Source organism: Platichthys flesus, chromosome 10, assembly GCF_949316205.1.
Source record: "Platichthys flesus chromosome 10, fPlaFle2.1, whole genome shotgun sequence".
In the NCBI taxonomy this organism is placed as follows: domain Eukaryota; kingdom Metazoa; phylum Chordata; class Actinopteri; order Pleuronectiformes; family Pleuronectidae; genus Platichthys; species Platichthys flesus.
Window position 1 is genome coordinate 11,149,066 of NC_084954.1, and position 14,159 is coordinate 11,163,224.

Consider the following 14,159-nt stretch of genomic DNA (forward strand, 5'->3'; position numbering starts at 1 on the left):
GCATTTTGGCCGGCTCTCACTTTCTGACCCTCTTTTGATGGACTGTTTGAGGGTTTAGACTTGGTTTTAGGGTTAGTGTTAGGTTTAGTTGAGAATTAGGCATTTAGTTTTGATGGTTACGTTTAGGGTAAGAGGCTTGGGAATGCATTATGCAAATTAATGACCTCACTAAGATAGATATACAAACATACGTGTGTGTGTGTGTGCGTGCGTGTGTGTGTTAGTGCGTGTGTGTGTGTGTGGCATGCAGTTATTCAAGTGTATGTGTGTGTAATGAACATAAGATTCAGGTGCAGTGCCAGAAACACACTTGTGAGTGCGGCTGGGGGCATCCTGGCACAGAGAGGGCACCAGATGTCAGAGCAGTGCAGGAACCTGCTCAGTGGACCAGTGACACTTTTTTTTTTGAGAGCTGAAAACGGGATCTGGGCGTCCAGGAATAAACTCTCTGAGGAGCTGACTAAACCTGCCCTCATTCATTATTGGGTCCAAATCTGTTAACCCCCTCAACTGCAACAAGGTCAAAAAACAATCACCACTAAAAAGAAAAACACCTCAGAGACACTGACGGAGATTGTAACAGAATGAAGACAATGTATGAACAGTAAAAATACCAGATAGATGTGTATACGCAGTGTTGCTAATTCTAACCAATCATAAAAATCAAAGCAAATTGTTACAAGAAGGTTTGACGAAATCTAATCAGATGGTTTTCTTAGAATGGGACATGCAATTTAAGTGAGGAAATTTGGTTGTAATTGAATTTAAGGCTAAGGCAAACGCTAATGGAATAAAAAAAATTAAGGTGAGTTGATACAAAAAAAACGAAACAATAGTAAAGGTCAAAACAACAGCCAGGAAGTGTCCTTGAACATGATCCAGAAGGTGAACTCGCGCCCTAACTTGAAGTCCCCACACGGAAGAGCTCTACGTTATAATGGCTGAGTGTAATGTAATGACTCTAAACAACATCAAGGAAATAAAGGTACAAAAGCCTATTAAGAGTATTTGGAAATGGCAGGGCTGCTTTAGAGCAATAACCATGAAGCTGGAGAGAGCTAGGTTAGCTCCAGTCATTAAGTCTCTAATGGCAGCTAAAACCAGGAACAACTGACTCCTGAGAGACACAACACTGAGAGGGAAGAAATGATATGGCTGAAATGATAGTCACAAGGCTGCAGGCTCCAAATTCAATTTGCCATGGGACGGAAAAAGGAAAAGAAAACAGCATTTGAATGGTTGGATTTGGCGTTGTTAATTTGACAGCTACAAATATGACGGTCAGGACAAATGCGCTCCTTGTTCTGCTTCCTGTTGAGTTTCTGCTGCGATGCTGGCTCACTGCTCGAGCTGTAATTTATAGATTCCCCTACAGAACTAAAAGAAAACTTTAGTTATGCTCTCTGTGTGTGTGTGTGTGTGGGTGTGTGTGTGAGAGAGAGATAGAGTAAGTTTCAGTGTTATGAGCCAGTATCTCCAACAGACAGTGCCATCTTTGTTACACAATGCATTCCCCCTGCTATCTTGAGTTAGTCTGGGCAGCTCCCGCTCTTACCATTAATGATAGAATTGCTGAGGTTATTAACCGATTACACATTCTCCATCAGATTAGGGAAGGCTGTACTGGCCCGCTCCCTCTATGGGAATTAGCTCAACACATTTGACTTCACGCCGTGTCCTACAATGACACCTCACAGCACCCCATCATGGACGCTTGTTATTGCCAGGCAAGCTAAAAACGGCTTTTCGCTGTTTGGAAAGCGTGTGTGTGTTTCTGGGAGATATGAGGGAAGGTGGGTGAGTGTTTCTATTTTTTACTCCTTTCCTAGGAGTTCAGGTGCATGCCACATAGAGCGGCTGTCTTCCTCTTCACTAAGACGCACTCTGTTATTCACACAAGATTCCGGTGTTGTTCATTGGTCTAGTTTTCATTTAACAGGCTAAACTGAGAACAACTCCTGGCACATAAAGCTGCCTTCAAATTAAATAGTGGATACCGGACCCTTGCGGTGACGGGCCACGCTGGGTGAAGACAAACATTTAAAAAAAAATGATATTCGGGTTCAATTCAATTGGCTGGGCAGATTTGTGTCTATAATCAGGGTGAACAAGCCATAGCCATGTGTGTGTGTAAGGGACAGGGTGCAGCTTACATAACTGCAATGGGCTCGGGTTGTTTTCAAACACAAAGAACACAATGCTCGTCGGGTCAGCCTCGGTTAATGTTGCTGCCGTACGGATGGGGTTTGTAACAAAAATGTCAAATACAAAGCTCTAATTTTGTTTTTATTGGTGGAAAACGGCAAAAAGAAAACACCTTCAGTCGTATGGTTTATAATATATGATGTTTTTATGATGCTCTGTGTGGTGCGGCCTGCCATGCTATAGTGAGCCTTACAAAGAGGAGAGAAGAGGGAGAGCTTGCTGCCTTGTGACTGAGATGCAGGGCGACAGTTGACCTATAAGGGGCTGACTCACCCCCACGTTCACTTCACCACTAATATATTCACTTAGTAACGCTCAGGGGATGTGCAGTTCCGCTGTGAAAAATTGGCTGAGCACAACCACTCGTACACACATGCATGCTAAAACAAGGAATCTGCGAGACGCCCGAAACATGTTAGTTACAGAATTAAAAACAAAAAAAGCTCATTAGAACTTTGATAATAAAAGTGGAATCTATGAAAAACACAAGCGGAAGTATGAGCGATGTGTGTACACATGCTGCACGTGCAGGTATTTATATACACGGCTGAAAAGGAAAGCAAAGAGAAATAGCTATCCCTTTCTCAAACAGACAGACAGTTAGAAGAAGGGGCCTGAGGTTCTGAGAGGCCAGTCAAGTGCTCATCTATCGCTCAGAGACAGAAAGAAAGAATAAGTCATCCAGTGCAAAAAAAAGGGGACGTAAAGAGCCTCAGATCATAAGAAAGAGGAAGAAAAGAGCAAGCACGGAGACAGAAAAAGATACACAGACAGAGGCCAGAGTCTTATCAGCTGAAGATTAGCGCATGAGATAAGGCCTCTAGGCAAGGCGTTGTATTTAGCCTGTTTGAGGCTTCCTGTCATCATCATTAAGGGTGCTACTGCGACGGCCACTGCGGAAAACAGAGCAGCCATTTGGAAAGTCACCCAGTGAGAAGGGAGATAAAGAAAGACAGGACTGTTGGTCAAAAACAAGATGAAGGCTATATTAAGTCTAATGAGCAGTGTAAGCACAATATCATGCTGTAGTGACTGCACTCGAATTCAGATCTAGTGTGTATCTCAATCTACCAGTTTTATTTCCCACAATAATTATGGTGATAGCGTGCATATGACGTTTCCACAATACTTAAACATGGTAAAGGTATAGAATTTTTTTTCCACGGAAACAAAATACAGAGATCTTGCTCGTGCAAAAAAATACAGCTAGAGCCTTCTGAGTAAAATGATTCTAATCTTTTATCTGTGCAGCTGTCACTCCTTAATACGTCACATGTCACATGTAATACTTAACCTAAGCCATATAGTAGAAAAAGGAAGGTATTGCCTATTGTCCGTTGAAAACCAAACAGCTAATGAGACAGCAGCTAGCCTGGGAGATGGGAGGAGGGAGGTTTGTCTGCTAAATCTAGCTGGCTGACTGGTTGACAGTAACTGTCTGTGACACTTTCCTGCCGCAGGAGCTGTGGTTGCTAGTGTATTGTGACAGAGTGCAACCTTTAAAGGCCAACGACTGATGCACAACAGCACCCAAACCCAGCGCTTCAGCCGGCGTCGACCCTCCTCCTCTCATCTGTGTGGAGCGCATCAAATCCGCGACCACACACACATACAAAAGGCATAAACACTCACACTGTACACACGCACACGCACACGGAGAGAAAAGAGACAAAGAATTTCCCTTTATTGCTCAAATGAAGAAATCAGTTTTATCTTGTCCAGCTTTTAGGAATTTACTTTTTTTTGTAATCAGGTCAAGGCTATAATAAAGTAATTATGACCAATTACAAAATAGTTGACTATCAGGTGTGGCGCTACACGCACCATGTCCTGATGTGGCCCACATACCAAGGAAAATCCTCTACTGCCATCTGATGGTCAAAATACTAACATCTCACTTAGAACTTACATATCTGACAGAGAGAAAAGCAAGTAACAACACTGATGATGTTGTCGTGTTCTCATTTATTGATCTACTTATTGTGCATTTAGTCTTTCATTGTCAGAAGCTGGGTCACTTGGTCAGATGAATCCGAGATTGATCTAATTTTTGTTGAACATGCCCTCATTTGGTCAAAAGTGTGGCCCAAGTTCAAAAGACAAGGGATGGCAGTGAAAAAAGAGGGAGGGAAAGAGAGACACAGTAAAAGAAAGAAAGAAAATATACACAGATGTGTGTAAGAGGGCTGCGCATCTGGTAGATCAGATTAGCAACAAAAGAAGTTATTTTATCTGTGTGTGTGTGTGTGTGTGTGTGTGTGTGTGTGTGTGTGTGTGTGTGTGTGTGTGTGTGTGTGTGTGCGTGTGTGTGTGTGTGTATACCTCTCATAAATGGTCTTGAGAGGGATCTGGTCAGACACGCCGTCGGTCTCCTCCAGAAACAGAATGATCCATGACGTCCTGTAAGGCCACTCCTCGGTCAGGTTGATCCATGACGCCAGACGATCCCAGCTGAAAATGATCTGATTGGCCCGCAAAAGACGACCTGACAAAAAAGAAAAGAAAAACATACATATATATTACATGTGTGTGTGTGTTACTTGCATCCGCTTTATGTACACACAACAACCCACATCCCATTGTTTGGTGCTATTGTACGGAGTGATTAATTTCTTACCTGTGATAGAAACAATGTTGAGCAGCCTCCTCATGGTCTGTGGGCTAATGTCACTGAACCAGTCTTCAGTCACCAGCAGCTTGGTGAGGTCAAATGACATCTGTCTGGTGACGGTCCTCTGCATCTGGCGACGTCTGTATGTGTCCTTGACAAGTACACAGTGACAGTTAGTCTATTTAGCATAATACTGTAAATTCCTCTCTGTATCTGTTTGAAACCACAGTTGTCACTTGTTTCAATGATGTCTATTTGATGCTGAAAAAGTTCTGGAGTCAGAGTTGGATTGTGTAATAAGTAAATGGGAGAAATCCTTCAGAGAATCAATATCACAACATTTCTCCTGACCATGGCCGAAGTTTCAGACTTTATACATGTGTGCATCATTTCAGGGTCAACATGTGATCATAGGGCATGTCATCATACAACCTAGATGGCATCCAGTTATACATTGATGGGTCTGTTTTATTCTAGTGCATCAAGATAACCCAGCAAAGGTCTACAAGTAAGGCACAGTACAAAAGTCTGAGACCACTTTCCCATTCTGGGAAAAACTGTATGTGAAGTGCTGTGAGTGAAACCAAGTTATTTTTTTCTCACACTCAGCACAATCCATATCATCTCCTCGTGAGCAAAACCTAAAATTCTTTGTGACTGCAAATAAAAATCAAAGAGCCACAGTCAAGAGTTGAACACTCATGACACACAGGCAAGCTATTGACACAGATCTACCGGAGAACATCTGTGATGATATCAGACAGCTGCTGTGGTCATGAGCCAAGATGAGGCTTTTGGTTGACTTTGAAGTCGTAACGGCAATCTCATGACCTCTTTCACAGCGAGATGAAACATATGGCCACCACTCAGCCCGGAAAAGGTCTGTCAGACGGTATCGTACAGTCAGCCTCAGCGACCTGACTTTGCGCTATGTATTGATTTCTTTCTGCAGGTCTACATCTTTACTGCTACTTTTACTGTATTTGCTCACTGGTTCTTCTTCTCCTCACTGACACACTAGTCAGTCATTGGTGTTAATAAAATATCTACAAGCAAAGACGGCGAAAATACCGAATGCCAAGTTCTGGATAATAACCTTTTTCCTTGTAAACAAGATTAGTTTAATTCCGATAAATGGAAATTAGATGGTGGAGATACTCATAATGTCATCCACGACTTGAGGAGCCACATGAAAATGGAGAGGCACTAATTGAATTCCCCCTCCTGCCCTCATCTGAAGCTCCACTTGTAGAGAGAGGACCCTCCTGCCAAGAGCAAGCTAGTGGCGGAGGGCAAGTAAACAGAGCACACTGCCCTGTAATAAAAGGGCAGACACCAATAATTGACGGTACAAGATAAACCCGAGGTACAAACAAATGTCAAACAAACAAACAAGAGAGGGAGGCGGGACGGAAGGAAGGGGGAGTTGGCGGGATGGTCCCGCAGGGAGGGTAGGAAAGCATCAGCGACAGCAGCAGAGTCACTTAGCCTCCTGCCAGCAGACCTGGTGCCAGTGTTTTGTCACAGGGACCCACTGCTGCTAGGCCTTGTCATTAGGCTGTGGCAACGCAGCAGGAAGGATAAACAGCCATTACATCAATTACAACAGGAACCTTGGCCGCACACCGAGCACCTCTCTTGCTTTTTTTTGTCATCTCTGTGTATCTCCCTCTGTCCTCTGGACTCTGAGACGCCTGCCAACAGCAAGCATGTACTGAGCAGCCCCTTCAGGAAGGAGGCTGAAGAGAGAGACAGCAGCGAGGGGGTTCTCAGGCAGCGTCTCTCGGCCTAACCTGGTGTTTTGTATTCAAGTTGTAGTGAACTAACAGCGTTTTAATCTTTTTCCTGATTCACATGGGGACATCCATTATTAATGCCCACCTTCTAGATGACACTCATGTCTTGAAAAAATAAAATTATTTGACCAAAACGTATGTGTCGATTTTTCTTTCTGTATTAAAAATTTCTCTACAACCAATTATCATTTTTGTTTTATGAAGTGTGGGGTGTATGAACTGTATCTATTTAGGGTGACCATTACAATATACAAAGCTTGATATATTGGTCTTACTATAAACCTACTATTGGACTCTTGGTATCGATGTCAACTATACGGATCAAGTAAATAATGGGGTCAGGAACAACTAATGTGGAGCTATTAACCCCCACAAAACATTGTACAATCTATGAAAAATTAAAATGAACTTCAATATTCCATTACCCTGCGATTAAGGGCATTCTTGCTGCCAAATTTGGCCTGGTCTTGGCCCAGGGTGGTCTGAGACAACTTCCTGTCCAATTCGTCATGCCATCCTGAAGAGAGAGAGAGAGAGAGGATATGAGAAAGAGAATGACAGCTGACCAATGCTTGTGAATGAACACCAGAAATGTATATATCTATACAAGCCATTGTCATTTACCCTCAGCAGGCATTGCCTCTCCATTGGTGGGGGCTGCCATGCAAAGCTTTTTGGAAGTACTGAGGCCCCTGCTGTTGAGGAACACTGGAAGGTGGACGATGTTCCTCATGTAGTCGTGACCGTTGATGTTGGAGTCCCTCAGCACACTGTTGAGGTTTTGGTTGATAGCTTTTATGATGATATGGGGGTCGCTGGCAAAGATGGAGATAAAGGGGCCTTTGGAGAAGAGTACCCTGACCTGCAACGAGAAATTAACCATGAGTTTGTTTGTAAAGGACACAGTTCATGTGGACTGGATTTGGTTGAGCGATCAACCCATTTTAAGGTCAGCAGAACACTCAAAATGGAGGGTTTACAATCTTATCAATCAACAACATAACAACAACAGCTCGCTGTGGTGCTTAAACTTAATAAGCCCTGTGAGAGCAGACTGTCCGCAGCACATGGTTTTGGGGATTTCCACTTGGATAACTAAGGGACACAGTCCAAGTGTCACAGGACATAGCTTTGTGCTACATGCAGACACGGCTTGTTAAAACCCGGCCAGCGCCCTCGGGCTCGTCCCACAGGATGATGAACCTCCGTCTCTACAGCAGCTGTCAGCATCATCAACTAAGGCTCCATCACATGATGGCTGCATCTTTAAGATACATTGTCTGGTATGAAGAGTATACAGACTGAAAACATATTAAGATTTGATTTAGTAATTTGTGTAAACTAAGAAAAATAGATTTCTGAGTATGCGTTTGATCTCTGAACTGAAGATGGTTTCAGAGTGATGGGGAGGTGCTTGCAAAGATGGGAAGATTAGATTAGCACGCAGGAGGTTGCCATGCTTTCTGGGATTACTCCACCAAATAATAACATTTGGCTTAAGGAAATTATATTACAGGGGGAGGAAGGATCTAAACTTGGAGGTGAGCTGAGGCAGCGAGGAGCACTAGGGGGCTGCACTGCTGCAGAGCTGTGTGGGCTCTGAGGTGAAAGACCTCGTGGCAGCTGTTTTACAACAGTGGGTTCCATGGTTTAAATTTAATTGAGAGACAGATGTTGAGCATTTTAATTTTTCACATTAACTTGTTAACAGTCAAGAGGAAGCTGCACAATTGAAAACACACACCGTGTCCAACATTTGCAGCACTTTGTCCTGCTCACAGGCATCCAGGCCATCGATGATGACGGCCATACGCGTCTGGTTCTGGGTGAAACCATCAATGGTCTTGGCCATTTTTGACATTAGTTCCACCTCGTTCTTCAGAACCTGGTGAAAGACGTCAAAAAATGTAATGGCTCATGAGATTTCAATTTAACATCATAAACAAATGTAATGTCTCCTGAGCTACGACAAATGATTTCCATTAGCCCATGTTTAGGTCCTATATAAAGTGTCTACCTTCATAAATCCTTCACTCTTGAGTTTGTGCAGGTTGTTGGCAGCGCTGTGCAGGCGTTTCCTCTGGGAGTTCAGGACGGAATCGGCCACTTGCCACCAGGTCCTGCAGTTCAGCAGTAAAGCCAGACCCACAACACTGGCCATGGCTATCAGCACTGCATTTACCGTCAAGTTATGAGGGTCCACCTGGAAAATAAAAGGATTTAGGTTAAATACTTCAAGTGATCTAGTGGTTAGAAGACACACTGTTTTAATGAAGGGTCCCCCGTTCATTGATATAACCAACCTTAAAGATGACCAGCAGGGCCATACCGGTGATCAGGCAGCCTATTGTCAAGCCAAACAGCACAAAGGAGGGAACGCAACACGTTTTCTTCCACTTTTGACCTGGAGGATGAGAGGGGCAAATCAACCTTGTTTCTTTCATTTTCTACACAGAGCAGCATTAGCTTTAGCATAAGGATGAGGTTGAGAATGCAAAAAGCAATTTCTGAAACCCTGCTTTTATTGTGCTTACGAGTTTCATCATGTTTAAAAGATTAATTTTAACAACAATTTATTTTACAGCACAAACTGCATAGCAACTACTTTATAGTGATAACGCCCTCAAAACCACCATCATATATTTCACTTTATCAGTAATCAGTATATTGGATTGATGTTATGTAATCTGAACAGATTATTTTATTTATTTCAACACTAGACCAAAACTGTGTGTGTAGGCCCAAACTTGATACATGACTGACATCTGAAACTAAAGAAAGAGATATCACCTTGGATTTCATCATTCTTGAAAACCCTGAAGAGTCTTGTGGCCATGAAGCCAAACTCCCTCTCACAGGCATCTGAGAGCGTGGCAACCATCTCAGCCATGGACGTCTCTCCTCCAACGCTGGATAAGCGATTATAATCAGTGAACAAGAACCTGTGTGACATTGGAGAGGGACAGAGAGATGGATAATTGATTATTTCTCTCAGATAAGAACAACCTCATTTTTTCGTCTTGGACGTGGGAAACTGATGTTTTTTGTATACCAGCAGAAAAGTAAAGTGACTCGAGTATATTTGTGTCTGTCGTTGTCACCTGACAGGCAAGGCACGTGTCGTCTGCTCAGGAAGCTCAGGCGAGTTGACAAACATCAGTTTGAGCAGCAGCTCCAGGTAGCCAACCTGGCGAGCCAGACGGGTGCTGATGAACCATGCCCAGTTCCAACTTTCCCTCTCCCGACGGCTTCCAAAGTAAACCAGCGCTGGAGATGGGAGACGGGGTCGACAATGGAGCAATTAGTTTTAGCTTTTTACGGAGGTGTCAATCAAATAAAATATAATATCAATATTCTAGTGGTTAAGTTCTATTCCTTAATATGTGCGAGGTATCTTCTCTAAAAATCAACAAGGTCAATTCAAAAGCTCAACACATCATGTTTGATATTGGTTGTGTAATGGCTCCCTCTAGTGAGCAAAGTAGTTTCAGTTAAAAGGTTCATTGTGTTTAAATGGAAAAGTATCACATATCTATATTATTGTGGTTTTCTAAGCAATCTGAATATCACCTTGGCTGGAACTGCTGTAGCTCTAAATGAGTTCCTTACACTTAGGTTGAGGACACAAAAGCACTGATTTGTGGATGAGATATATAAAGGAGATATAAATTATATCTGATAATGAGTGTTTGTTATATAAATAAAAAAGAAAAATACCAGGCACCATATAAAATATGTTTGAAATGTTGTATTTGATCCATTTGCGGCGTCCTCAAATAAAAACTACATTTTCTTAGTCATCACTACTGCAGCGTCACAGCTTCTGTCCTCTCACCAAAGAAGATGTAGAGCAGGGCGAGGAGGCTGAGGGACACAGCAATTGCCAGCTTCGAATTAACAGTGAAGCCCAGGACCACAGCTACCGAGCCACAGAGTACTAGGGTGAGGAAGACCACCAGCCACGAAAACTGGAACAACGGCTCTATCTGCTGGCCAGCAAATGTCTTCATCTCGTCTAATGAAAACAAAGGACGAAGAAAAAGTGCCATGTCAGATGTTTAACCGAAGTAAAAGGAGACAAAAATATGCAAGGATAATAAAAAGATTCGCTAGTAAAGTCTTAAATTGTTACAGAGGGATTTTAAGGAAAGAAGTGTTTCCAAATTTCCGTACTTTTCCTGTTTTCTCACTTACCCTCCAGTTTCTTAAGAAGGAAAGACTTGCCGCTGCCCCACTGAGCATACAATCCAACACAGATCGGCGGCTGCATGGTGGGCTCGCTCAGGATGTCTGCTAGAGCGCTGCTATACAGGTCATAACCCAACATGTCTCCTTCTGTCTCCGACGGGGAGAGGTGCTCTGAGAGAGAGAAAAAAAAAGAAGAGCAAAGAGGAAGAAGAGAAAAGATAAGGTAGAAGAGTTTAATATTTTCTTCATTTGTTTTCGTCACACAATCTTTTCTAAATGACGAGCAGAAATAGGGTCATACTGGCTCCGAATATCTGAGTGAGGATGCTTTTCTGGTGGGTGCAGTCGATGTTGTACGGGGTCTCTCCGGCTTTGTTGGGCCGGTAGAGCAGGCGGCCGTCTTTAGGGTTCCTCAAAAGCAGCTCGGCCAATTTCCGGCTCCGACCTCGGATGGCAATGTGGAGCGGCGTGTCTGCTTTCTGTTTGAAGACAAATAGAATGGACTGATTCCACTGAAAAACTGAGGCTCCAAATCAATAAAACTACACACGATTAAGGTTTTCTATACAAACATAAGTTGTGTCTAAATGCGTACCTTGTCGACTGCAGACACTTTGCCTCCTTTATCAAGCAGCAGCTCCACAATTTCTATGTTCCGCATCTTCGTGGCTTTGATAAGTGGGGTATCTCCCTCCTAAAACAAAAACACACAAACAAAATGGCTCATCAAATTCATTATGAAATGTATTTGTTTTTATGTTCATATGCATTGGATCTTTACATTTACAATACTACACTACACAATTGAAAGAAATATACAACTCCCTCAATATAACAGCTTTTAGGAGGAAAGCCTGAAGCATGTTGTTAAGGTCATATTCATAGTTTTCTGCTTGCATCTTTGTGTTCTTTATTTGAAAGCATGAGAAGAAAAGAGTAGATTCACCCTTTACCTACTGACTGTGCCTTACCTTTGTGCAGCTCTCTGTGTCAGGGTTACACTGCAGGATGTCTCTCACCATGGTCGCGTTGCCTTTCTCCACTGCCCAGTAGAGGGCAGTCTTTCCATCCTGGCGTTGAAAGGACAACGCAAATACTAGCTTGTTTAACTTGGAAAAGGTCAACAGCATCAGGAATGCAAATACAGAGTGTCACGTTGTGCCTATTGATATAGGAGTAATACATTTGTGGATTTCTCACCGATGGATTTCAGTTCACTTTACCAAAGAACAATAATGCATGAACAGTATTAAGTAGCAGTGTGATATTTCAAACCGAACACAAGGACGGGCTGCTGCTTGTATTTAAACATCAGTAAGGGATCAATAATAGAGGGAGAGGATTCCCACCTGGCCCCTGACGTCAATATCAGCGTATTTGTTCAGCAGAGCTCGGACTATCTCCACATGACCTCCTCGCACTGCTCCGATCAGCATCGTCTCCCCACTCTGACAGAGAGACAAGTAGGAAAAAACAACCATTTTAGTACATCCTGCATGTTTCAAAAAGCAGCAGGCTAAGCTGCAGTGAGGAGGCCTCACCCTGTCTGGGATATTGACGTAGGTGCCGGCATCCAGCAGGTCCTGTACAATCTCAGTGTGTCCCTCCTTGGCAGCAATGGCCAGGGCTGTGTTGCCGTCCTTGTCCGTCATGTTGACATTTGGGTTCCTCTTCAGCAGCTCCTTGACCACTTCTGTGTAGCCGCCTTTCACGGCCACAATCAGAGCTGTCATTGAATTCTGTGAAATAAAAGAAAGAGCTCATTTGCACATTAGAGGATTCTCTGACATTTCTCACTTGTTGTTCTCTACCGGACAGTGTGCCAAAAATGTGGTTCATGTTTGGATGTTCAAGTGACAGATGTTCAATCATTTATGGCTGATCAGGACAAACTGTATTCCGCACATGTTGTCAGTTTATCTCAGCAGCTCTGGGAGGACACGACGGGCCTAATGACAATTTATTATTGACATCTCATTTAGCGAGCCCAATAATTCATATATTTTTCCAGGCGCCAGTGTCTCTTAATCACATATGAATGAATTGCTCTGAAACATTAGCTAGCACAGTTCCATCTGATAATTGATGCTACATATCAAACCATCCCATCATTCACGTTGTGTTGGCACAGATGCGACAAGACTCGAAGGGGAACAGATGTGCTGTGTCATAGGTGCAATCAATTATTTAATATCGCAGTTTACTGACACTTTTGTGGCGCTTGGCAGCGTTAGGTGTTGATTGTGTGAAAACTAAACTAGCGAGACCAGACAGGGTTTTTGTGTCATGGTACAGACGGTGACCCCAAGACAAAATTATACTTGGTCACCAGTTAATGTACCTGATCAAAACCATAAAGTACCACTGTTCAGGAAACACTGAAAAAAATTACAATAAGTTTAACAACCGCTTTAGCACTCGGTAGAGCGCATAACACCGCAAAGGACCAACATTCCTCTTAAATTAAATCGAGCTGCACCAAATCTCGCATATTCATAAATGTCAGTACCCTAATTATGCCTGCTATTCCATGAATTATTCCTGTGTAAATCTGTAAAAATCTTACGATGTTAGAAAAAGGATTCACACTGAATGGAATGGTTCCTTTCTTGGCCCATGTCCCATCCTTTCACCATGTTTCCTTGAAATACACTCTGCAGTTTTTACTCAGTTCTTCTGAATTGATGTTTGACTATTAATCAAAATAATTTTGAGTTGAAACAGAAATAGAACAGGGTCAAAAAGGCTTTATTAAGTCCTTCTATTATGAAACCTGGACACTACACAGAGTAAACATTCACAGGAGAGATAAAGAGATATTTGAAGTTGACTTACAGCTCCTTCCTGGTCCACATCAGCTCCGTTTTCCAGAAGGTGCATCACACTTTCATAGTGGCCCTTCCTGGCAGCCCAAATTAAAGGAGTGGTGCCATACTGTGAGGTTAAGAAGAACAGATTATACAATATATGAGTCAGGAGATGTCTTAGTCAAGAATCCAGGTAAATCATGTTTAAAGGGACATTGATAAATAAAGGCAGAATGGGAGAAGGATTTGAGATTGTGGGTTGGATGTGGGCCAAAGGATTCAAATCTTTTAAGGTCATACCACTAAGTACATCTTCTGTGTGATTGAAAAGGAAGTGAATTTTCGGTATGTGGTTACCTTGTCTGAGCAGTTGACCTTGGCTCCGTGCTGCAGCAGGAGATGGACGATCTCTGCGTGGCCGCGACCAGCCGCCCAGATAATAGGGTAGACGCTGTACTATAGGGCCAGAGGACAGGGTTGGAGTCAGTCACTAATGATCAGTGTCACACTGGCACTTTCGGCCATGTGACATGATGTAAACAGCAGATGATG

General features: G+C 42.9%; 1 protein-coding gene across 3 annotated transcripts in view; it reads right to left on the bottom strand.

Moving 5' to 3' along the window:
- Positions 1 to 14,159, bottom strand: part of kidins220a (kinase D-interacting substrate 220a) — a 44,833-nt gene that overhangs the window by 20,723 nt on the left and 9,951 nt on the right. For all 3 annotated transcript variants that reach the window (XM_062397000.1, XM_062396998.1, XM_062396997.1), the window contains exons 6-23: positions 13,965 to 14,063; positions 13,636 to 13,734; positions 12,342 to 12,539; positions 12,150 to 12,248; positions 11,772 to 11,870; positions 11,396 to 11,494; positions 11,102 to 11,279; positions 10,807 to 10,971; positions 10,448 to 10,627; positions 9,714 to 9,879; positions 9,403 to 9,554; positions 8,916 to 9,016; positions 8,630 to 8,815; positions 8,357 to 8,497; positions 7,237 to 7,474; positions 7,038 to 7,129; positions 4,823 to 4,967; positions 4,528 to 4,690 (exon numbers count right to left, since the gene is read on the bottom strand). In XM_062397000.1, coding sequence (XP_062252984.1) covers positions 4,528 to 4,690; positions 4,823 to 4,967; positions 7,038 to 7,129; positions 7,237 to 7,474; positions 8,357 to 8,497; positions 8,630 to 8,815; positions 8,916 to 9,016; positions 9,403 to 9,554; positions 9,714 to 9,879; positions 10,448 to 10,627; positions 10,807 to 10,971; positions 11,102 to 11,279; positions 11,396 to 11,494; positions 11,772 to 11,870; positions 12,150 to 12,248; positions 12,342 to 12,539; positions 13,636 to 13,734; positions 13,965 to 14,063 — 2,600 coding nt within the window. The remainder of the gene's footprint in view (positions 1 to 4,527; positions 4,691 to 4,822; positions 4,968 to 7,037; positions 7,130 to 7,236; positions 7,475 to 8,356; positions 8,498 to 8,629; positions 8,816 to 8,915; positions 9,017 to 9,402; positions 9,555 to 9,713; positions 9,880 to 10,447; positions 10,628 to 10,806; positions 10,972 to 11,101; positions 11,280 to 11,395; positions 11,495 to 11,771; positions 11,871 to 12,149; positions 12,249 to 12,341; positions 12,540 to 13,635; positions 13,735 to 13,964; positions 14,064 to 14,159) is intronic.